The 26,363-nt window shown below is 39.0% G+C and overlaps 1 protein-coding gene and 1 non-coding gene across 4 annotated transcripts in view; both read right to left on the reverse strand.

The window, feature by feature from the left end:
• Nucleotides 1–9,224: 9,224 nt before the first annotated feature.
• On the reverse strand, nt 9,225–12,767 carry LOC111556195 (olfactory receptor 10). Its single transcript, XM_023253937.2, has one exon. The coding sequence runs from the start codon at nt 11,522–11,524 to the stop codon at nt 10,592–10,594; it is 933 nt and encodes a 310-aa protein (XP_023109705.2). The 5' UTR covers nt 11,525–12,767; the 3' UTR covers nt 9,225–10,591.
• A 2,267-nt stretch (nt 12,768–15,034) lies between these two features.
• The window catches only part of LOC102901511, a 56,517-nt gene continuing 45,188 nt past the window's right edge, over nt 15,035–26,363 (reverse strand). For all 3 annotated transcript variants that reach the window (XR_002742273.2, XR_006597526.1, XR_006597525.1), the window contains exons 4-5: nt 18,145–18,315; nt 15,035–16,176 (exon numbers count right to left, since the gene is read on the reverse strand). This is a non-coding gene — a transcript (uncharacterized LOC102901511). The remainder of the gene's footprint in view (nt 16,177–18,144; nt 18,316–26,363) is intronic.

Raw genomic sequence — 26,363 nt, forward strand, 5'->3', positions numbered from 1 at the left:
TAGGTCACAAAACAGTGGCCCTATAAACTTAAGAGGATTAAAATCATGTTGAGCACCTTTTCTGATGATAACAGTATAAAATGAGACATAAACTACAAGAAAAAAAAACTGGGGGAAAAAAGATGTGAAGACCATGCAACATGCTACTACACAATAACTGGATCAACAAAGAAATCAGAGAGAAAACCAAAAAATATGTGGAGACAAATGAAAATGAAAACTCAATGATCAAAAATCCTTGCAAAAGCAGTTCTAAAAGGGAAGTTTATAGCAATACAGGCCTTCTCTAGAAACAAGAAAAATCTCAAATAAACAACCTAACTTTACACCTAAAGGAAGTAGAAAATGAAGAACAAATAGTGCCCAAATCTAGTAGAAAGTGGAAATAGTAAAGATTCAAGCAGAAATAAATGAAATAGGGACTGAAATAGAAATAGAAAATTTCAATAAAACCAAGAGCTGATTCTTTCAAAATACAACAAAATTGACAAATCTCAAGCCAGACTCATCAATAAAAAAAGACAGAGGAGTCAAATAAATAAAATCAGAAATGAGGCAGGAAAAATAACTGACACACAGAAACACAAAGGATTGTAAGAAAATATTATATGTCAACAAACTTTTCAATCTAGAAAGAATGGATAAATGTAAACACACACACACACACACACATTTCCAATATGAACCAAGAAGAAATAGAAATTTTCAACAGACTGATTATTACTCATGAAATTGAATTAATAATAAAAATAACTTTTAACAACCAAAAGTCTGGATCTATACTCTGAAAACTATAATATGTTGAAAGAAATTGAACATGACATAGTCGAATGGAAAGATATACCATGCTACATAAATTGCACATATGAGTGAAATCATATGGTATTTGTCTTTCACTGACTTGCTTCACTTAGCATAATACTCTCTAGCTCAGTCCACTCATTGCAAATGGCAAGATTTCATTATGGCTGGTAATATTCCATTGTATACATACAATATTCCATTGTGTATATATATTCCATTTTATGGCTGGTAATATTCCATTGTGTATATATAACCACATCTTCTTTATGCATTTATCAGTTGATGAACACTTGAGCTGTTTCCAACACTGAGCTATTTTAGATAATGCTACAATTAAAATAAATAGAGAGGGGCAAACCAAGAAACAGACTCTTAACTATAGAGAACAAACTGATGGTTACCAGAGGGGAGGTGGGTGTTGGGATTGGGTGAAATAGTGTATAAGGATTAAGGAGTGCACTTGTGATGAGCACTGGGTGATGCAGGAAGTGTTTCAGTAAACCAGAAAGTAATATTACACTGTATGTTAACTGGAATTTAAATAAAAAGTTTTTAAAAAGAGTTGATTAGTACATACAGTCCAAGAGATTCCAGGGGCACATATGCACAGTGAGACAATTATCTGAAGAAGCAGCAAGAGGGTGATCATCTTCAAGTCAAAGAGATAGGTCTCAAAAGAAATCAACCCTACAGGTACCTTGCTCTTGGACCTTCAACCTCCAGAAATGTGAGAACATAAGTGTATTTTTCAAAAAAATTATACACACACACACACACACACCATGCTAATAGATTGGAAGAATTAACATGTTTTTTAAATTTATTTTATGTTTTATTTATTTTTAAGACAGAGAGAGACAGAGCATTAGTGGGGATGGAGCAGAGAGAGAGGGAGACACAGAATCCGAAGCAGGCTCCAGGCTCTGAGCTGCGAGCACAGAGCCCTATGCGGGGCTCGAACTCACGAGCTGTGAGATCATGACCTGAGCCAAGCAGGACCCCAGTCAACTGACCACCCAGGCGCCCAGAAGAATTAATATGGTTAAAATGTCCATACTGGGACACCTAGATGGTTCAGTCAGTTGAGCTTCCAACTCTTGGTCTCAGCTTAGGTCATGATCTCACAGTTGGAGGGATCAAGCCCAGAATCAGTCTTCATGCTGAACATGGAGCCTGCCTGGGATTTTTTTCCTCTCTCCCTCTGCTCCTCTGACCCACTCATTCATTCATTGATTCATTCTCTCTCTCTCTCTCTCTCTCTCTCTCTCTCTCTCTCTCTCAAAATAAATAAATAAATAAGCTTTGAAAATTAAATAAATAAAATGAAGATACTACTCAAAGCAATCTATAGAGTCAATGCAATCTTTGTCGAAATTCTAATAGCACTTTTCATGGAACTAGAACAAGTAATACTAAAATTTTATCAAAACCACAAAACACCTTGAATAACTAAAGAAATATTGAGAAAGAACTAAGCTGGGCAGCACACAATTCTAGATTTTAAAACATACTACAAAGTTACAGTAATTAAAGCAGCATGCTACTGGCAGAAAAATAGAGAGATGAATGGAACAGAATAGAGTGCCCAGAAATAAGCCTGAACTATATGGTCAATTAAGGAGGCAAGACTATATGATGAGGAAAAGATAATCCTTCCAATAAATGGTTTTGGAAAAACTAGACAGCTGCATGTAAAATAATGAAATTGGAGCACTTTCTCAAGCCATACACAAAACTAATGGATTAAAGCTTAAATGTGATATGTGAAACCACAAAATTCCTGCAGACATCAGCCTTAACAACATATTTATGGATATGTCTTTTCAGGAAAAAGAAAGAAAAGTAAAAATAAACTATTGGGCTTACATCAATATAAAAGCTTTTGCACAGTGAAGGCAACCATCATCAAAACAGAAAGGCAACCTTCTGGATGGGAGAAGGTACTTGCAAATGAAATATCAGATAAGGGGTTAATATCCAAAATATACAAAAAACTTATGCAACTTACCACAAAAACATAAATCTGATTTAAAAGTGGGCAAGAGACAGCAATAGCACTACTAGGAATTTACCCAAGGGATACAGGAGTGCTGATGCATAGGGGCACTTGTACCCCAATGTCTACAGCAGCACTTTCAACAATAGCCAAATTGTGGAAACAGCCTAAATGTCCATCAACTGATGAGTGGATAAAGAAATTGTGGTTTATATACACAATGGAGTACTACGTGGCAATGAGAAAGAATGAAATATGGCCCTTTGTAGCAACGTGGATGGAACTGGAGAGTGTGATGCTAAGTGAAATAAGCCATACAGAGAAAAACAGATACCATATGGTTTCACTCTTGTGTGGATCCTGAGAAACTTAACAGAAACCCATGGGGGAGGGGAAGGAAAAAAAAGAGGTTAGAGTGGGAGAGAGCCAAAGCATAAGAGACTGTTAAAAACTGAGAACAAACTGAGGGTTGATGGGGGCTGGGAGGAAGGAGAAGGTAGGTGATGGGCATTGAAGAGGGCATCTTTTGGGATGAGTACTGGGTGTTGTATGGAAACCAATTTGACAATAAATTTCATATATTAAAAAAAAAGAATAGTTAATGCATGTTCTCAAACTATTCCAAAAAAAAAAAAAAAAGAAAAAGAAATGGAAGAAAAACTTCCAGATTCAATCTATGAGATCAGCATTACCCTAATACCAAAACCAGATAAAGACACTACAAAAAAAAAAAAAAAAAAAAAAAAAAGAGAACTACAGGCCAATATCCCTAATGAACATGGATGCAAAAATTCACAAAATACTAGCAAATTCAATCCAACAGTACATTAAAAGAATCATTTAAGATGATCAGTGGGTTGCAAGGTTGTTCAATATTCGCAAATCAATCAACATGATACATCAAATCAATAAGAGAAAGGATAAGAACCATATGACCATTTTAATACATGCAGAAAAAGCATTTGACAAAGTCCAACATCCATTCATCATAAAAACCCTTAATAAAGTAGGGTTAGAGGGAACACACCTCAAGATCATAAAGGCCATTTATGAAAAACCACAGGTAACATCATCCTCAATGGGGAAAAACTCAGAACTTTTCCTCTGTGGTCAGGAACACTGTCACCACTGTTATCAAACATAGTATTGGAAATCCAACCACAGCAATGAGACAAAAAAAAGAAATAAAAGGTATCCAAGTCAGCAAGGAAGAAGTAAAACTTTCACTATTTGCAGATGATATGATATTCTATGTAGAAAACCTGAAAGCCTCCACAAAAAACTGCTAGAACTGGTAAGTGATTTTAGGTAAAATAACAAAATATAAAATCAATGTACAGATTCATTTCTGTTGCATTTCTATACACCAATAATGAAACAGAAGAAAGAAAAAATTAAAGAATCAACCCCCATTTACAATTGCACCAAAACCATAAGATCCCTAGTAATAAACCTAACCAAATAGGTGAAAGATCTGTACTCTGAAAACTATAGAACACTGATTTTTTTAATGTTTGTTTATCTTTGAGAGAGAGAGACAGAGTGCAAGAGGGGGGAGGGCAGAGAGAGGGGAGGACACAGAATCCAAAGCAGGCTCCTGGCTCTGAGCTGTCAGCACAGAGCCCAATGCAGGCCTCAAACTCATGGACCACAAGGTCATGACCTGAGCTGAAGTCAGACGCTTAACCGACTGAGCCACCCAGGCACCCCTAGAACACTGACTCTTAACTATAAAGAACAAACTGATGATTACCAGAGGGGAGGCAGGTGGGAGGATAGGTTAAACAGTTTATGGGAATTAAGGAGTGCACTTGTGATGAGCACATGGTGTTGTATGGAAGTGTTGAATCACTATATTTACACCTGAAACTAATATTACACTGAATATTAACTAACTGGAATTAAAAACTTAATTTAAAAACACAACTACTTATAGCAATAATTACTAAAATGTTGTAATAGGAATATGCTAAAGACAAAAAAATTAAAAATTAAAAAAATAAATTGTTATTGCCTTTTGGCCAGACCACCATCTTCCAATAATTCGCCAAAATGACCAACACAAAGGGAAAGAGGGGAGGCGCCCACTATATTCTCTAGGCCTTTTAGAAAAAGGAGTTGGAGTTGTTCCTTTGTCCACATATATGTGAATCTACAAGAAAAGTGATATTGTAGACACAAGGGAATGGGCACTGTTCAAAAAGGAGTGCCTCACAAATGTTAACATGGCAAAACTAGAAGAGTCTACAGTGTCACCCAGATGCTGTTGGCATTGATGTAAACAAACAAGTTAAGGGCAAGATTCTTGCCAAGAAAATTAGTGTACATATTGAGCATATTAAACACTCAAAGAGCTGAGACAGCTACCCGAAATATGTGAAGGAAAATGATCAGAAATAGGAAGAAGCCAAAGAGAAAGGTACTTGGTTTCAACTGAAAGGCAAGCCTACTCCATCCAGAGAAGAATACTTTGTGAAAACTAAAGGAGGCTGAGCTGCTGGAACCCACTTCCTATGAACTCATGACATGGTAAGTGTTAAAAAAAATACCTCAAGACTATTAAAAAAACGTGAAACATTGGAATTATCATTTTATAGATTAAGGCAATGAAGCATAGAGGTCTCTTACCTTTCCTTAAAGGGATCTGCAATTACTTACCAGTGACTCTGCATTAGACAAAGGAAAATATGCAAATTTGAAGGGCCAGTCTGGGAACTTCTAGAAGTCATGTGATAAATAGAGTTTGGGCCAAATCCATGTCAAAGTTGGTCTAGTGCATGCATAGATTAATTCTGTGTCTATTTCTCCTGGTCTTGAATACATAGTTGGAGGAAATATTCTTTCACATAAATGCATATGGAAGGAGAGCTAATTTGGCAAGAAAACCAAGTTGTAGCCCCTAGAAGTATTTCTCTATAGTAAAATCATAGAGAAAACCAATATTGCAACTCTGGTAAAAATTGCAGGGATTACAACCATCATTAAATATAGGAGAGGGATCATCACTGTCCTGTTTCCATTTAACTTGCTTGTTTACCTAATGCCAAGGCCACTGGGTCTTGTGGAACAAATATAGATTACCTAAAGTTAATCAGGAAGTTACAAAAATTGTAGCTTCTGTGGAATATTTGGCATCTTTGCTAAAGCAAATCAACACAGCTCCTTGTGTGGAAAATAAGAATTTCTCCATATAAATCAGCAAGGATTGTCAAAAACAGTACAATTTCACTTGAAATGGACAGTAGTATATTTTTATCATGTTTCCTCAGAGGTATCTCAACTCTTCTGTCTTTTGTCAAAATATAGTCCATAGAAACCCTGATCAAATAAAATCTTATAGTACATTGTGCTGTCCACTAGACATCAGGCCAGATGGATCTGATATGCATTGAATTGTGAGTATCTTATGCCTTCATAAAGTACATGCATGACAACAGGTAGGAGATAGGACCCATGAGCCTATCATTTCAAGGAAGAAATGCAGCATTCATTCATGTAGAGCATGAATAGACATCCCCTAAATCTCCTTTAAAGCGAAAAAAAAGGTGCTACACTTGAACAGTTACCTGTAAGAAAGAGTCACAGCAGTGGCTGAGCCACTTTGGATTTGGAATGCAAGATATGCCATATTTGGTTACGTTGCTCCAGGCCTCCCCCCCCCCCCATTAGTTCACATGACTGTCTCAATGCTGTATGGCAAATACAGGCTACAGTAAAAGCCAGTCTTCCACGTGGGTTTTAAGGACTAATAGATCCAACTCCAATGTTTTATAAGTTAGGGCAAATAGGGATTCTGGGTAGATCCTCTGAAAAAGCCCAATAGGTAAATAACACAAAAAGTCTTAGGGTTTTAGTGCAAAGTCATATCCTCTTCTGACATTTTCTTTTCAAGAAACAAATCCCAGATTGTTAATGGGCCCTGAGGAAGGTATATATAGAGAAGCTTCTAAGAAGAGGCACAGGAGGTGAGAATATTTCTGAGTATGTGGGTGGCTATCAGTCAGCCTCTTTCTTCAGCCACTCCAATAGTTTCTCAGTGGGCCTGTGTATCAATTGGCAGGGGGGCTGGGAATGGAAGCTATGCACAAGCTCAGTGGCATAGATTTTTCTTTACTATGTTGATCTGCCTACCACTAGATGTGAGGGCATTCACTGCAAAAACTAAAGTTTTACATGGAGCCCTAACTATCTGTCATTTCCTGAATCCTCAAGCTATCTTTCTAAGGGCAGGTTTATTCCAACATAAAAATTTTCATCACTGTAACAGGACATATTCTACATATGGATTTGCCTTCCTTCTCTGCTATGCTTCTGCATCATTATCTGTGGACTTAAGGAATGCCTCATTCATCATCATGGTATTCCACATAGCACCCTTCCAAGCTCATTTCAACATAACAAAAATGTAACAATGACTTCATGTCCATAAAAGATATTGTTCTTTCCGTGTACCACAATATCTAGAAGTAAGTACCCTGATAGACAATTTGGATGACCTACTGAAAAAAATGTTATCTCATCAGCTTTGATGTAACATCCTATGGGTATATATATCATGTATTATATGCTTTGTATATCTAGTATACTTTTTCCCCAAAGACAGAATACATGGGTCTGGGAATCAAGGAGCAGAAATGAGTGTGAATACTTTCATCACCTAATATCCCACTTATGTTTTTCTTTCCATCCCCACAACCTTAAACTGTGCTGCTCTTGAGGGCTTAGTTCTCAAAAGATAAGTGTGTTAACAAGAGGACACAATGGTTATGACTTCACCTGGTGTGGTGGGCCCTCATGCCATGACTCCATTGAACTGACAATTAGTTAAGAGTATTGGTTTTTTATATGGGTTGCATGTATGCATGTATGTATAGGATGTGTTGCATCCTATACAATGAGGATAAGAAACACTATGTTTAGAACCCATGGAATTCTCTGGGTAAGTCTTAGTACTGCCATGTTTGATAGCATCATTCAAAAACTATGACAGTCCAACAAAGGCTCATAGCTTCCAGAAACAAAAGGTTGGTAGACCAGGTAGTGTTTGAAAGCAAAAATAACATGAACTGGATCATAAAATCATGTGATTGAAATCAATACCAGCAGTGGTCTCATGACTCATTACAGGAATGAAGACTGTGGCTGTTATGGATATTTTTATGTCTATATTAGCCAATTATATATATTTATATATTAGGCAATTATATTATATAGACCATCAACCCTGAGAAGTTACTCAGATGAGATGAAAAGTACAGTGGACAGTCCTGAAATAATGGGCTTGAGATGGACACAACTTGCAGGACATGTGGCCCCCTTGCTGGAGAGAGGTGGGGAGTTGCCTATGAAGGTGAGGGCCTGAATTTTCTATGAGAGGAAATATTCATAGAAGGTAAGAATGGATGCAGAATGTAATAAAGATTAATGGTAACAACCCTAAGCGTATTGGTCTCCAGATACAGTTATTGCCCTTCCTTGATCTATTTAGTTTGTGGTGGGGTAGAGTGGGGATGGGATGAGGTGCTAATGAACCTGCAGGCTGTATTTCCTTGGTTCCCATATCCATAGAATATCCGGGGAGAGAATAAAGGGATAAGGTGAGCTAGTACCCCCTCCAAGTCCACTTCAGGTGGCACCTCAGGCAGTAGTAGAGGAAGGCTGCTCCTGTTCCTGCAAGAGTGGCCTGCCATGTTGGTTGCAGTTTCTTCCAGATGACCCTGCCCCTTGGGTTCTTCTAATACCAACTCTCCTTCTATCTTAAGTCTAGGGATGTTAGCAACTTCATACTGTTACTAATCTCAGGGTTTCCTCAGTATCTCATGTTTGGATTTGCAGTTCTTTTATCACTTGTGTCACCAATGCTCTGCATTAAATGGCCTCCATTGTAAATATTTAAAGTTGTTTCTATTTTCCTAGTTAGACCCTTTCTGACACCGAGTGATCACTGACTTCATAAAAACTCAAATGATATCAATTTACCTACTGTCATGAATATGTGGCCTTCATAAGTGTTATGTCTTTGATCAGAACATCCATAATATTTATTTCTCTAATTTAGGGCTTCTCAACCTCAGTGCTGTTGACATTTGGGACTGGATAGTTCTTTGTTGTAGAAGACTATCCTGTGCATTGTACAATATTTAGCAGCATCCCTGGTCTCTACTTACGAGATGCCAGTAATACCTCCCTCCTAGGTTGTGATCACCAAAAATGTCTCTAGACATTGCAAGCATCCCCTGCAAGGGTGGGAGTGGCGCAAAACTGCCTCTTGTTGAGAACCACTGCTCTAATTGAAAAGCTGTTAAAAACACTACAGTTTTTTTTTTCTCCCTTTGAACTAATGATTTTTATTTGGACTAATCCCTGCCTATTGTGATTTAGTGTGGTTATTACAATGGAGTTCAGTAGACATGGCTGCAGCTGGTCATATATATGATAATTTTATTTTCAATCTGCACCTTTAGTCACTTGCCAATACAAAATGCTCGTCCTATAGAATGAAATGTTGCATGTAGCATTCTAAACTTTGACATCTTCCCATATCCATGCATTCATTCAGTCCATTCATTCATTCAGCCTATTAATTATTTACAGAGTGTTAGGCTCCTTTCTAAGCACATGGATGAGCAATTTAAGAAAGTAATGCCTCCAGTCTATCGTAGCTGGGCATAATAGCATGACATCCAGAACCACACAAGAAAAGACTGTGCTCTTCTGAAAATGAGAGAGTGTTTTTCTCAAGTCTTGTTTTAATTAATGCAGACTTCCTCTTACAAGGATATGTCATTATACGCTGAGACAAACTTCAGAAAATTAGGATGCACTTGGGTCCCCTATTAGGCCACAGAATTACTGAGCAACTTGTTAATGCCAATGTGGATTTGGAACCACGGATTATTGTTGTGTGAAAACCATTGGATGTAGCTGTGCAAATCAAGCCCCCTGACTCCTTTTGCTTTCACTTCTGTACTCAAATAGTGCTTTTTAATTCTGCACTTCTCTCCTATGAAAGTAAGCAGAGAATTCTGTTTAGAATCTCATTGACATCAGTTGCCTTGTCTCTACTTAACTCACAGTTCTCTTTATTCAGTTTTTTTTGGTGATTTTAAAATTTACAAACTGTCTTATAGCTCCAGCAAGCGAACATGTTTATTCTTATTATTCAAACACTAAATTAGATAAAATTTGACATGTCCTAAAGCCTTGCCTTGAAGTCATGGTACTCCTTTCAATTCTAAGAAACAGGATCCTTGGTATACTGTGTAGTCTCTGTCTACTTGATTCTTATTCTTTTTTCTTGTTCCACATATACTTATTCATGATGGACAAGTATTGCATTGTATGTTACTGACTAAATCCTCCATTTTCCCAACTGTTTTGATGATGGTATAGTGAAAGTGGTGATGGAGAAAATGAAGAAACTTCTATGGCCATGTAGCTGCTTAATAAATGTAGCAGCGTGATCATCGGTGCTATTGTAACATCTAGGAGTATGTTTGGTGGCATTTGAATAAGCTAGTAACCATGCATTGAAAATAGAAAAACATTAACAGTGGGACACAGAATTACTTGCCAGGGGAGACTGCCTTGGCCAGAGGTTCCTTTAAGGGATGGTTAGGTTTCCTTCTGGTGAGTCCCCACCCTGTAAAGATCCCAGGAATAGCTAGAGAAGAGCACACAGCAGATTTTCCAACCCCCTCACAGAAACATAAAACAAGCGCAGTTAAAGCAAGTACACCACAAGTTGTGTCGCCAGTGGTTGCCTCACCTTTCTTCCCACTCTTGATCTCCCTATACCTGCTCTGTCCCCATCAAGCTCCTGACTGCTTTCTTCACATCCTTATTCCTCAGTGTGTAGACCAGAGGGTTGAGTGTGGGCGCAAGAATCATGTAAAGCACTGCCAGTGCTTTGCTCTGGTCCTGGGAGTAGTTGTCCTTGGGCTGCAGATACAAAAACATAATGGTCCCATAGAAGAGTGAGACTACCATTAGGTGGGAGGCACAGGTCCTAAAGGCCTTTTTCCTTCCCTCTGCTGAGCGCATTTTTACTACTGCCCTGGCGATGCACACGTAAGTGGTCAGGATGATGGAGACAGGCATGCCTAGGATGATTAGCCGGGCAATAAACATTTTAGATTCTGTCGGGCCAGTATCAACGCAGGAGAGTTTAACAATGATCAATAGTTCACAGAAGAAATGGTCCACACGCCGGTTTCCACATAGAGGCAGCACCATGGCCATTGAGGACTGGAGAAAGGAGTTAGCAAAACCAGAGGACCAGGAAGCTGCTGCCAGGAGGTGGCACAGCCTGGGGTGCGTGATGGAGGTATAGTGTAGAGGCCAGCAAACTGCAACATAGCGATCAACTGCCATCACCGCAAGGAGCACACACTCTGTGGAGCCAAGTGCCAAGGCCACCCAGTACTGGACCATGCAGCCAGCATAGCTGATCTTTTTGTTACCTCCCCACATGTTCACCAGCATCTGGGGCACAATGCTGGTGGTGAAGCAGAGGTCAAGCACAGAGAGGTTTCTGAGGAAGAAGTACATGGGTGTATGAAGTCCAGCATCCAGGATAGAAAGTAGGATTATGGCCACGTTGCCCACAAGAGTTATGGTGTAGAACATCAGGACAAAGAAAGAGAGGATCAGCTCTAACTTGGGCCACTCAGAGAAGCCCACTAAGATGAAATCCCCACCTGTGCTCTCATTAGCTGTTTCCATCTCCTCTTCAGCCCTATCACTTCAGGAGATCCCACACCCTCTGTTGTGGGATTTAAGAATAATAAGTGGGTAATTAATACACATAATGGATTTAAAGGACAAGCATGGGTCCTTAGATGTGACCTAAATTCTACATTTTTGTTTTCTCTTGTCCTTTCCATCTATTTCCCCCTGCAACTGGATGAAAACTCCAGCAGATACATGACCTCCACAGTAATAAATGTATCACAACCAATTTCAGTTACAAACAGAATCTAAATCCACTAATTTGAAAACCCAGTCCCATGAATACCAACAACTGAAAGCCTCACTTAGCATTCAGTCTTGTCCTCCGCCAGCTATCACTCCTTCCAGGTAACCCCTTGTGCTTGAGGGATGGGCTGTGGGCAGCTTCTCTCTCTCCCCACCCTTTCTCTGACAGCATGACAGTAGGGCCATAGGGTCTTCCTGTTTGGGCCATGCAAAGGGGGAGGAAAAGAGTTACAAAAAAGTTCTTACTCTTCCAATCTGAGCCTGGGAGGTGTTTAAAGAGCTGACTCTTCTCTCATGGGAAAAGTGGTGGGTTCTTATAAGCCTCTTTACTGGGACAATGGGCCTGTGGGTCCCCAGCCTGGACTGGTGCATCTCCCATGAAGCTTACATCACCTTTTGCAGCTTCTGGAGATCCAGCATTCTCTCCCAGCATCGTGCTACTTTTTCCCTTTGTCCCTCTGGTGGCTCTAATGGATTAGACTCAGGACAACCCTGCACTAACTCTCCCTTCACCATCACCCTCCTCCAACACACAGGAAAGTCTCTTCCATCATTTGTCTCAGAAACATTGCAGCAACCAAGACTTTCTTGAATCTACCACTGTAGAAGCTATTGGCACTTTTCTCATCCCCCAGAATTTCCTGGTTTTTCTGCCCCTGATTCACTCTGTGCACTCCCAACTAAAATATGCAATTAGTGAAATCTCCAAGTAGCTCTGTTGAAGTCTCCCATCTGCACACCTATTAATGTAATGGGGCAGGTACTTTAAAACACCCTTTCCTGTTGGAAGGGGATGGTTTCAGACTCAAACTACTGCTTATTTCAAATGAATATTTGCAAATTCTCTCCCCTCCTCTTTACTCTCCTGACCTGTTTAATTTTTCATGTGGATGAAACTATTCTGGATGAATACTCCAAGAATCATACAACCATTTAAAAAATCATTTTCTTGGGCGCCTGGGTGGCGCAGTCGGTTAAGCGTCCGACTTCAGCCAGGTCACGATCTCGCGGTCCGTGAGTTCGAGCCCCGCGTCGGGCTCTGGGCTGATGGCTCAGAGCCTGGAGCCTGTTTCCGATTCTGTGTCTCCCTCTCTCTCTGCCCCTCCCCCGTTCATGCTCTGTCTCTCTCTGTCCCAAAAATAAATAAAAACATTGAAAAAAAATTAAAAAAAAATAAAAATAAAAAATCATTTTCTTATAAATACTACATATGATTGAATCTTTCCCACCCTCTATAACATTTGAGCCAAATATTAGGCAGAGAGATTCATTTTAAAATACTGGTCCTTATGTACTAGAGGCAGTGGGACATTCAGTTTCGTGGGACAAAATTTTGTGGGACATCCACTTTTTGGGGGTAGCTTCTGTCCATACCTTTCAGGAAAGTCAAGTGATAATAAGGCAACAAATCTCAAATAAATGACCAAGAGGGTAAATTAATTTAAGCACTTATCTTAAATAGTAGTTATAAATAAAGGTACCAAGAAAGAAATCAAAATTAGATAACAAATTCACTCCACTTGAATAGAAGTTGAAGGAAAAATCAAATAGGCAAAAGGTTATTTCCATACATGTCACGAATAATTTCCATGTTGATTCTTTCTGTGATTTTTCCAGTTGTCCCTCTTCTGTTAAATAGAAATACATCATAGGATTACCTTCGAGATAGATTGCCACTGACTTCAAGAAGCTTTGAGATATCCAGGTCTTCCAAATTTTATTTTCTCCTCTACTAATCACATTGTGTTCAGAAAGACTTGTTCTTAATGACATTAGCCTTCCTCCTTGCAACAGTATCTCATCTCTCCATTGGTATACAGATCATTAGCTACACTCTTATTCATGCCTTTGCACAGAGCATATTGAGATGGTAAGGGCCGGGCCTTAGTGTCCTTGTCCACAGTCATCTTGCTTCATTAGAATTACTGGTTACACAAATTTGACAGGGAATGTTTTACATACTGTAAGGGTGAATAATTTTTTTACCAATTGATACTTAAATTTAAAAATCCATAATGAAAATTAGAACAAGAGAGAGGAGATAGGGGAAGTAAAATTAAGTGGGAGTAATTTGGGATTACACAGAAGCAAGAGGGGTACACAAGGGATGTAATGGGAGAGCCAATTTATAAGTGAAAGATTGGGTTCCCAGACACCCTGGGGATGGAGCTCAGAGATGCAACAGGGAGGAAACAGGAACATTTATTTTGTTCATCATTAAATCTCCATCAATTGTCAAGTGCCTGGCAAGTGATAAGTGTATAGTCAGTTAATATCTGTCCACAGATCTCAAGTGTGTGACCTTTGAACCAAAGCTGGAAACTCCTATTTTGTTTGACTCAGATAAAACTTTTAAAATTAGGGGATTTTGTTAAACTATAATTTCTTGCACCTCATTTAAAAGTTTGTGACTAGTAGCACCAAGCCAATATCCATCTAACATGATAATTTACTGGAGATAAATTTTAAGCAGACATTTGTCTCCAGTTCCCAGTCTTCACTGCATCCCATCTGCCTCACACACCCAGGTTTACCCCATCTTCTATCTGTAGCCATTTGAGCCTGAATTCCATACATCTGTTGTCTAAACCAGCATCTTGCCATCATGAGATTCTGTGTCTCAATCAGCTCCAGGGCCCACGAAGACTTTGCAAGTTGTTATGCTTTTAATTGCAAATAATTTCATGTTCTTCCTGGAAGCAGGCCTGACATATATTATAAATCTGAGTAATATTAACTTGGCAAACAGAGACCTGGAACAAAAACCCATATACAGGTGGAGAAAACTCAATTCTTCCTTTCTTTTGACTGTTTTGAAGTCTTTAAATATTACAAGAGCCAGCTGTAATAAAAATGATCTGACAGTCGCTTTTTATTTTTTTATATCATGATAATCAAACTAAAAACTACCAATCAGTGTCTTTCTTATAGAAAACTGTTCAAATTCTCCACTGGGAGAATTAAGGAGACAAGAGAAAAGCAGTAATGGTGAAGAGAAAGGAATTAATTGCAATAAGAGGAACAACTTCATCAGGGAGTTGGAGAGGTTTGCTAAAATTTGATAAAGAATGAGGCTCCAGGGTGCCTTAATCAATTAAGAGTCTAACTCTTGATTTCAACTCAGGTCATAATCTCTCAGTTTGTAGGATAGAGCCTCCACATCCAGCTCTGTGCTGACAGTGCAGAGCCTGCTTGGGATTCCCTCTCTCTCTCTGCCTCTCCCCTGGTCATTCTCTCTCTCTCTCTCTCTCTCTCTCTCTCTCTCTCTCTCTCTCTCTCTGTCTCTCTCTCTCTCTTTCTCTCTGTCTCCCTCTCTCAAAATAAATAAATAAGGATTTTTTAATTGATAAAGGAAAGAACCAATGATGATGTTAAATTCATCATAATTGATGATAGATTAACTCACTAAGTGATTCTTGTTTGAATCAACTCAGGGAACTCATGAAAGCAAGGACTCTGTCTGAATCGTGGATCAACCACTTACTACATGTATAAACTTGAGAAGGTCTTTAACCTTTATGCTCTTGGTTTACTCATCTGTAATATGAAAATAACAATATCATAATATTCTTTTCATAGGGTTGTCTTGAAAATTACAAAAGATTATACATACAAAAGTTAAACTGTTATCCCATAGATAATAATAGTAACATGGAATAATAGGAATAATGGTAACATTTCTCAAGCTTGCAATGTATGAAGTGCTTTATGTGCATTGCCTTATTTTATATTCATATATAATCTCTGAGGTCGTTAATATCACTGCCCCATTTTGCAGAGTAGAAAATTAAGCCTATGATGACTTCATCCTAAGGCCAAGTCCACATCCCCAATACATGGTAGAACTAGGACTTGAAGTCAGAACTCACTGGTTCCAAAGTTCATGATCACTAAACTATCATACAACACTGCCTGTATTATTGTAAGTAGCTATGCATATAATCCCTTTGTAGTTATCACTCCCAATGCCTGGCACATACCAGGCACTCACTAAATGTTTACTGAGTGAGGAGAAAAGGGGGAACTACCAGTTATTCAACAAAACCACTGCCAATCCTGTTCAGTCAGAATGATAGAGGGGAGGAAAGATTGAGGGTTCATCCCCAGGGGTCATCTTTATAAGCTGAAGTGTCCTTTTAATTAAGAAAAAAAACCTTCCTAGAACCTTAAAAGCATTAATAACCTAGTTTTATGCCAATGTAGAAAGTCTGATTTTGGTGCTCACAAGAACAGTCTTGGCTTTTCAGTCCTTACTAGCTACAACCTGGCATTCAGAGCAATTGAAAGCAAACAATACTCACCTCCACACACAGTTTTCAGTCTGGTGTGTTAAAAGTCATGTTCTTGTCATGCTCTTTATCATCGACTTAAAGTCCTAGTGTGGGTGTGAGATCTGAATTCTTGGGGAGAGGAGAAGGGAAGCTATGTTAGGGCTGTCTCAGACACACAGGTCCCTTTTCCCTGCTATAAACAAAATCACTGCCAAAGCAGAAAGATGCAGAACAGAGTTTTCTCCTTGCCAAGACTATCAAACCTTCAGATGGAGTAAAATGTACCTGCCACACAGCAAGTTAGGACCAAAGATGCAAAGTGGGATTTGGCAAAAACTGCCAGCACCTTCCTTTGCTTCTCTTACTATTACTGTTTTCTGCTCTAGCCCACAAACTACTTGGTTTTGTCCTGCTTTCAGAAATGCTTATATGCACCCAAATCATGTACTTATCCTCTTTTCATTTCCTTACTGGGGGGTGGGGGGCCAATAAATTATCTTGAGTCTTAAAAAAAAAAAGGGAAGGGACATCTGTGCAGCTCAGCTGCTTAAGCATCCGAGTTTGGCTCAGATTATCTCAAGGTTTGTGAGTAGACCCCCACACTGGGCTCCTTGCTGTCAGCATGGAGTCTGCTTCAGATCCTCTGTCTTCCTCTCTCAAAAATAAATAAACATTTTTTTAAAAAGGGGTTCTGTAATGGACCAAGGGTAATGTATATCTAGTACGGTTAGGGTTTCTATTAGCTAAATCAGTTTCTGGCACCTCTCAGCTGAAATCCTGTCCATTGTGCCCAAAGACCCAGAAGACATTGATTTGACCTGGTGGCTGGGAGTTCCTTCTGCCTGTCCAAAAGACTTAGTTTGTAGTTGCAGGCAGCTTTTATAGCAAGTGCCTAGGGAGCTTTGAGAAACGTGTTGTCCCCACGTTTAAAAGCCACTGCAAACTTCACTTGTTTACTCTGCAGAAACATCTCTGGAGGAAGAGCCCCAAAGTGATCAATTATTGTAAGATAGTGAGGGGCTTAGGAATAAGGTAAAAGTAGCATAGGGGGATGGAGTTACTGAGGCACTAAAGCCTATTTCTCCACATCTCCTCTGAAGTTTAAAAATGTCTATATTGGGGCGCCTGGGTGGCGCAGTCGGTTAAGCGTCCGACTTCAGCCAGGTCACGATCTCGCGGTCCGTGAGTTCGAGCCCCGCGTCGGGCTCTGGGCTGATGGCTCGGAGCCTGGAGCCTGTTTCCGATTCTGTGTCTCCCTCTCTCTCTGCCCCTCCCCCGTTCATGCTCTGTCTCTCTCTCTGTCCCAAAATAAAAATAAAAAAAACGTTGAAAAAAAAGTGTCTATATTAAGAAACATGTTATTAAATGCTCAGGTGCATTTATGCAGTCACCAGAATTTTATTAGTTTGAATATGAAGAATAAAGCAGACACTGTTGGAGAACAAAAGAAAAGGAAAAGCCAAAAATCAAATGAGGCAGATTCCTTATTTGTAATAGTGTGTCATTTTACTACTACTACTACTACTACTACTAAGTATGGTATTTATAGCAGTGATTTTTTGGTTGCATTTACACAAATAAGATAGTTTGGAGGAGTAACAATAAAATAAAGCTAGTTTGCAAAATGGTTTCTGTTACATTATTCAACTTACCCAATAAAAATTATCATGATCTTCAATAATACAATAATTTCCTCTGTATTGAGGCTATTTACTCACTATGCAGACATCTTGTTTTCAAAAAATCAGTTGTATCCAGTCAATTAGTATTTTCAGTTTAAAAAGTAAAAGGCCCAGCTAAACATCACCTTATAATGTGACCCAGCAATCGCATTACTAGATATTTACCTGATTTCAAACCTTACACCCACGCAAAAAACCTGCATGTGATTGTTGATACCAGCTTTTATTGTTAATCGCCCAAAACTAGAAGTAAGCAACATGTCCTTCAATAGGTAAATGATAAGGAAACTGGTACATCCATATTTAGCAATTTTTTTAAGGCCAGCAAGCCAAACAAAAAAATGGATGAAGCTTAAGTTAATATGGGTAAGTGAAAGAAGCCAGTCTTCATTAAATTCTCCAAGCAGGCTCTCACCTTGAAATGGGAGTCTTCTCCTCATAGAATCTTCAGATGCAACAAAAAGTCTGGGTGTGACTCCATGACTACTTTATAAGTGGAGAGGTTTTAATCCTAGTAAGAGCATCTCACAGTTTGGGAATTCTGCTGTTACTGTTGATCAGCATCAAAGAGCAGAGGGTTGGGTACCTGCAGAGAAAAAGACCCTGAGGCCCTGTCAAGTAAAATTCTCATGTAAATACCAAGAGTATAATGAAGAAAGAATTGCCTGAAGAAATAAAAACAGAACACGCCCAAGACAGAGGATAGTTTGTGAGGCTTTCTTCGCTTCTCATAAATTGAACATTATTCTCTGTTGATGGTGGGCGGGGGGGCACTTCTTCTAAGCGCTGTGGTTCCCGCAAGGTTACTGAGGCTAGCGGCTGGAGAGATCCAACGTGGAGAAGTAGGGAGACCCAAAGTTCCCTCTCCTCTCAAACACAGCAGTGTTGAGGACAGAGGACTTGGAATTCCAAGAGTCGGAGCTGCAGAGTGACAGAGACATCTCCAGAGGCCCACGGGAACAACCTCATCAGCTGTAGGTGCATGATGCGTGATTGCCAACTGGGAAAGATAAAATGGGCAGCATAGGCATGGAGGGGAGGGATCCCCTTTTGTGGAGAGACAAAAGGAAGAGAAAGAGAGGCTGTGGAAGTGTAGAATTGTATTTGGATAAGAGAAAAACCAGGAATTGGAAAAAAATGGAGAAAGATACAATGTCTAACTGCAGGGCTTTCTCCAGATGGGGCCAGCTGCCTTGTTTGTGCACCTGGGGAGGAGGGGAGCCAGCCCTGGGCTAGGTAACTAGCTCATAAGTGCAGTCCAGTGTGGGAAAGCAATCCCCTCCCTCCAGTGCTGTGGGAAGAAGGTAAATAACCGTTCAAAGGACAAAGACTGCCTGTGCCCGCCAGCCAGAGGCCCTTTATTGGTGGGGTGGAGCAGCACTTTCCTGAACCAAGAAACGTGGAGGGGGATCCCTTAAGACATCAGGATTTGAATCCCAGCCAAGCACTAAGGAGGCATGGGAGTCGACAGAATGGGACAAACCGCCTCCTTTGTGCATGCCGGGCACTGTGAGGAGCCAAAGGCCCTTCATCATTGGGGGAGTGGCACGGCACTTCCCAGGAACCGGAGTGCATGGAGCAGGATCCTTTAAGACATCGGGGTTTGAATCCCAGAGGATTGCCAGGGAGACAATGGAGACTGGAGCAAAAAAAAAAACAAAAAACAAAACAAAAAACACGGCCCACTTGCGCCTGTGCAGCACTGTGAGGATGGTCTGAACAGGGTTTGGGACACCCAGTCTGGGGAGAAGAGACTGGGGTGTTGGCATTTTTCTCGCCATCACCAACAAGGTGGGGCTTCAGGGAACAAACAAGGGGGCACAGTGGAGGCGGGACCCGCCTACACAAGACCACGCCCCTCCACAGCTGGTAACTGTGTATCTACCAGAGCCGGATTGACGCTGACCAAGCAGACAGCCCCTCCTCCAGACCAGCACTGCCACTGGTTCCAAGAAACCCAGAGGTTTTGCATTTTCTGATCTAATTCTTGGACAATTCTTACTATATATTTTCTCCCTTTCTCCTTCTTATTTCTCCCTTTCTCTTGTCTGGTTATTCTGGCTATTGGTTTGTTTAAGCAGACATATTTAATCTATTCTTTTTACACCTGTTCTCCTTTATTTTCCTCTCTCTCTCTGGATTAAGCCATATAGTTTCTCTGCCTGGTCAATTTTCTTTTATTTTCTTTTTTCCAGCCCCTGTCATTTCTCTCTTTTTATGGGATAAGGCCTTTTCCACCACCACCAACCCCGATTTTTTTTAAATTTTTTTTTCCTAGGGTTACTTCAATGAACAAATCAAAAAACACCTGGTGGAGGGTCCAAACAATCACTACGAGTAGGGAGATAAAGCAACCAGAGTCACAACAACACAGAGCAAGTAACACACTCCAAAAAACACCTCCTGAAGGGCCAGGCCCTGGACAGTTTATGATGCCTCTTTAATATAGTAGTGTTCACAGGTGCAGGACACATAACAAGTTTTTAAAACATATAAGGGACAGAAAACAGGCCAAAATGATGAAATGAAAGAATTCTCCTCAAAAAAATTCCAGGAAGAAATGACAGCTAAAAATTGCTCAAAACAGATATAACCAGTATAACTGAGCAAGAATTTGGATTAATAGTCATAAGATTAATATCTGGGCTTGAAAAAGGATAGAAGACAGAAGAGAAACTATTGCTGCAGAGAACAAGGAACTAAAATATAGTCATGATGAATAAATAAATATTGAAGTGAGGTGCAAAATAAACTAAATGTGTTGACAGCAAGGATTGAAGAGGCAGAGGGGAGAAAAGTGAAATAGAAGATAAAATTATGGAAAAAGATGAAGCTGAAATAAAGAAAGATTTAAGAAATTCTAGACCACAAGAGGAGAATTAGAGAACTAAGTGATTTAATGAAACATAATAATATCCATATCATAGGAGTTCCAGAAGAGAGAGATTAAGGGAAACAGAAGATAAATTATCGAAAATTATGAAGCGGGGAAAAAGAGAAATAAAAAACTAGTAGACCACAAGGGAGAATCAGAGATAATAATATCCATATCCTAGGAGTTTTGGAAGAAGAAGAAGAGAGAGAAAGGGACAGAAAGCATACTTAAACAAATCATAGCTGAGAACTTCCCCAATCTGAAGAAAGAAGACATTGAAATCCAGGAGGCAGAGAACTCCCTTCAGATGTAACAGGAACCAATCTTCTCCATGGCATATCATAGTGAAAATGGCAAAATACAAAGATAAAGAGAGAATTCTGAAAGCAGCTAGGGACAAACGGGCCTTAACCTACAAGGGTAAACACATAAGGGTAGTAGCAGACCCGTCAACTGAATTTGGCAGGCCAGAAGGGAGTGGCAGGAAATATTCAAGGTTCTGAATAGGAAAAATATGCAGCCAAGGATCATTTATCCAGCAAGGCTGTCATTCAGAATATAAGGAGAGATAAAGTTTTCCTACACAAACAAAAACTGAAGGAGTTCATCAACCATTAAACAAGCCCTACAAGAGATCCTAAGGTGGACTCTGTGAGTGGAATGTTGCAAAGACTACAAAGGACCAGAGACACACCACAAGCATGAAACCTACAGATAACACAATGACACTAAATCCATATTTTTCAATAAAACGCTAAATATAAATGGACTAAATGCTCCAAAAACACGTATCAAAATGGATAAAAAACAAAGCCCATCTATATGCTGTCTACAAGAGACCCATTTTAGGCCTGAAGCCACCTTCAGATTGAAAGTGAGGGGATGGATAACCATCTATCATGCTACTGGAAGTCAAAAGAAAGCTGGAGTAGCCATATTTATATCAGACAAACTAGATTTTAAACTAAAAACTGTAACAAGAGATGAAGAAGGGTATTATATAATAATTAGAGTCTATCCATCAAGAAGAGGTAACAGTGATAAATGTTTATGCACACAATTTGCAAGCACCCAAATATATACATCAATTAATCATGAATATAAGCAATCTTATTGATAAGAATATAGTAATTGCAGGTGATTTTAATACTCCACTTACAACAATGGACAGATCATTGAGGCAGAAAATCAATAAAGAAACAATGGCTGTGAATGATACACTGGACCAGATGGACTTGACAGATATATTCAGAACTTCTCATCCTAAAGAAGCAGAATACACATTCTTCTCAAGTGCACATGGAACATTCTCCAAGATAGATCACATACTGAGTCACAAAACAGCCCTCAATAAATATAAAAGAATTGAGATCATACCATGCAAATTTCCAGATCACAATGATATGAAACTGGAAATCAACCACAGGAAAAAGGTTGGAAAGCCTCAAATCCCTGGAGGTTAAAGAAAATCCTACTAAAGAATGAATGGGTCAACCAGTCAAAGAAGAAATTTTAAAAATATATGGAAGCAAATGAAAATTAAAACACAACAGTTGAAACCCTTTGGGATGCAGCAAAGCAGTCCTAAGAGGAAAATACATTGCAGTCCAGGCCTATCTCAAGAAACAATAAAAATCCCAAATACAAAATCTAACAGCACACCTAAAGGGCCTATGAGCAGAATAGGAAAGAAACCCCAAGGCCAGCAGAAGAAGAAAAATAATAAAGAGCAGAGCAGAAGTAAACAATATAGAATCCAAAACAACAGTAGAACAGTTCAGTGAAACTAAGAGCTGGTTTTTTGAAAAAATAAACCAAGTTGATAAACCCCTAGCCAGACTTCTCAAAAAGAGAGAGAACCTAAATAGATAAAATCACAAATGATATTAGACATATCACAACCAACCCATCAGAAATACAAACAATTATCAGAGAATATTATGAAAAATTATATGCCAACAAACTGGCAAATGGACAAACCAGAAGAAATGGACAAATTCCTAGACACACACACACACACACACACACTACCAAAACTCAAACAGAAAGAAATAGAAAAATTTGAACAGACACATAACTAGTAAAGAAATTGAATCAGTTATCAAAAATCTCCCAAGAAATAAGAGTCCTGGTCCAGATGGATTCCCAGGGGAATTCTACCAGATATTTATTTATTTATTTATTTATTTTTAAATTTACATCCAAATTAGGTAGCATATAGTGAACAATGATTTCAGAGTAGATTCCTTAGTGCCACTTATCCCTTTTACCCCATCCAGCCTCCCAAAAACCCTCCAGTAACCCTCAGTTTCTTCTCTCAGTTGCCTTTTAGTTTTGCTGATTGTTTCCTTTGCTGTGAAGAAGCTTTCTATTTTGATGAGGTCCCAATAGTTCATTTTTGCTTTGGTCTCCCTTGCCTCCGGAGACATGTTAAGAAGTTGTTGTGGCCAAGGTCAAAGAGGTTTTTGCCTGCTTTCTCCTCGAGGATTTTGATGGCTTCCTGTCTTACATTGATGTCTTTCATCTATTTTGAGGGTTTTTTTGTGTATGGTGTAAGAAAGTGGTCCAGGTTCATTCTTCTGCATGTCGCTGTCCAGTTTTCCCAGCACCATTTGCTGAAAACACTGTCTTTATTCCATTGGATATTCGTTCCTGCTTTGTCAAAGATTAGTTGGCCATACATTTGTGGGTCCATTTTTGGGTTATCTATTCTGTTCCATTGATCTGTCTGTTCTTGTGCCAGTACCATACTGTCTTGGTGATTACAGCTTTGCAATACAGTTTGAAGTCCGGGATTATGATGTCTCCTGCTTTGGTTTTCTTTTTCAAGATTGCTTTGTCTATTCTGGGTCTTTTCTGGTTCCATACAAATTTTAGGATTGTTTGTCCTAGCTCTGTGAAGAATACTGGTGTTACTTTGATAGGGATTGCATTGAATATGTAGATTGCTTTGGGTAGTATCGACATTTTAACAATATTTGTTCTTCCTATCCAGGAGCATGGAATCTTTTTCCGTTTTTTTGTGTCTTCTTCAATTTCCTTCATAACCTTTCTATAGTTTTCAGTGTATAGATTTTTCACCTCTTTGGTTAGATTTATTCTTAGGTATTTTATAGTTTTTGGTGCAACTGTAAGTGGGATTGATTCTTTCATTTGTTTCTGTGGCTTCATTGTTGGTGTATAGGAATGCAACTGATTTCTGTGTGTTGATTTTATATCCTGCAACCTTGCTGAATTCATGAATCAGTTCTAGAAGTTTTTTGGTGGAATCTTTTGGGTATTCCATATAGAGTATCATGTTATCTGAGAAGAGTGAAGTTTGACCTCCTCCTGGCTGTTTTGGATGCCTTTTATTTCTTTGTGTTGTCTGATTGCAGAGGCTAAGACTTCCAATACTATGTTGAATAACAGTGGCGAGAGTAGACATCCCTGTCTTGTTCCTCACCTTAGGGGGAAAGCTCTCAGTTTTTCCCCATTGAGGATGATATTAGCGTTGGGTCGTCCATATATGGCTTTTATGATCTCGAGGTATGCTCCTTCTATCTCTACTTTCTTGAGGGTTTTTATCAAGAAAGGATGCTGTATTTTGTCAAATGCTTTCTCTGCATCTCTTGAGAGGATTATATGGTTCTTGTCCTTTCTTTTACTGATGTGATGAATCACATTGATTGCTTTCTGGGTACTGAACCAGCCCTGCATCCCAGGTATAAATCCCACTTGGTCGTGGTGAATAATGTTTCAAATGTAGTATTGGAGCCGGTTGGCTAATATCTTGTTGAGGATTTTTGCATCCATGTTCATCAGGGAAATTGATCTATTGTTCTCCTTTTTAGTGGGGTCTCTGGTTTTGGAATGAAGGTAATGCTGGCTTCATAGAAAGAGTTTGGAAGTTTTCCTTCCATTTCTATTTTTTGGAACAGTTTCAAGAGAATAGGTGTTAACTCTTCCTTAAATGTTTGGTAGAATTCCCCCAGAAAGCCATCTGGCCCTTCGGCTCTTGTTTTTTTGGCAGACTTTTGATTACTAATTAAATTTCCTTACTGGTCTGTTCAAAATTTTCTATTTCTTCCTGTTGCAGTTTTGGTAGTGTATATGTTTCTAGGAATTTGTTCATTTCTTCCACATTGCCCATTTTATTGGCATATAATTGCTCTTAATATCCTCTTATTATTGTTTTTATTTCTGCTGTGTTGGTTGTGATCTCTCCTCTTTCATTTTTGATTTTATGTATTTGCATCCTTTCCTTTTTCTTTTTGATCAGACTGGCTAGTGGTTTATCAATGTTGTTCATTCTTTCAAAGAACCAGCTTCTGGTTTCATTGGTCTGTTCTACTGGGGTTTTTGTTTGTTTGTTTTGGTAGCATTAATTTCTGCTCTAGTCTTTACTATTTCCTGTCTTCTGCTGGTTTTGGGTTTTATTCGCTGTTCTTTTTCCAGCTCCTTAAGGTGTAAGGTTAGGTTGTGTATCTGAGATCTTTCTTCCTTCTTTAGGAAGGCCTGGATTGCTATATACTTTCCTCTTATGACCGCATTTGCTGCATCCCAGTGGTTTTGGGTTGTGGTGTTATCATTTTCAGTGTCTTCCATATACTTTTTAATTTCCTCTTTAACTGCTTGGTTAGCCCATTCATTCTTTAGTAGGATGTTCTTCAGTCTCCAAGTATTTTTTACCTTTCTAAATTTTTTCTTGTGGTTGATTTCGAGTTTCATAACATTGTGGTCTCAAAATATGCACGGTATGATCTCAATCTTTTTGTACTTACTTAGGGCTGATTTGGGTCCCAGGATATGGTCTATTCTGGAGAACATTCCATGTGCACTGGAGAAGAATGTGTATCCTGCTGCTTTAGGTCAAAATGTTCTGAATATATCTGGTTAAGTCCATCTGGTCCAGTGTGACATTCAAAGCATTGTTTCCTTGTTGATTTTTTGATTAGATGATCTGTCCATTGCTGTGAGTGGGGTGTTGAAGTCTCCTACTATTATGGTATTACTATCGATGAGTTTCTTTATGTTTGTGATTAATTTATTTATATATGTGGGTACTGTCACATTTGGCACATAAATGTTTACAATTGTTAGGTCTTCTTGGTGGATAGACCCCTTGATTATGATATAATGCCCTTCTGCATCTATTGATACAGTCTTTAAAGTCTAGATTGTCTGTTATAACTATGGCTACTCCGGTTTTCTTTTGTTGACCATTAGCATGGTAGATAAGGATCCCCGTATTTTCAATCTGAATCTTTAGGTCTAAAGTGGGTCTCTTGTAAACAGCATATAGATGGATCTTGTTTTCTTATCCATTCTGTTGCCCTATATCTTTTGATTGGAGCATTGAGTCCATTGACATTTAGAGTGACTACTGAAAGATATGAATTTATTGCCATTATGATGCTTGTACAGTTGGAGTTTGTGGTGGTGTTCTCTGGCCTTTACTAATCTTTGTTTCTTTTGGTATTTGTTTGTTTGTTTATATTTTCATCTTTTCTCCCCTCAGAAAGTCCCCCTTAAAATTTCTTGCAGGGCTGCTTTAGTAATCAGAGACTCCTTTAGTTTTTGTTTGTCTAGGAAATTTTTACCTCTCCTATTTTGAATGACAGCCTTGCTGGATAAAGCATTCTTGGCTGCATATTTTTCTGATTCAGCACATTGAATATATCCTGCCACTCATTTCTGGCCTCCCAAGTTTCCGTGGATAGTTCTACTACAAACCTGATCTGTCTTCCCTTGTAGGTTAGGGACTTTTTTTTTCCCTT

The sequence above is a fragment of the Felis catus genome, chromosome A1 (genome assembly GCF_018350175.1).
Source record: "Felis catus isolate Fca126 chromosome A1, F.catus_Fca126_mat1.0, whole genome shotgun sequence".
Lineage (NCBI taxonomy): Eukaryota > Metazoa > Chordata > Mammalia > Carnivora > Felidae > Felis > Felis catus.

Excerpts from the sequence above, each read along its gene's own strand:
- LOC111556195 (XM_023253937.2), bottom strand. The coding sequence starts at position 11,524 with ATGGAAACAGCTAATGAGAGCACAGGTGGGGATTTCATCTTAGTGGGC.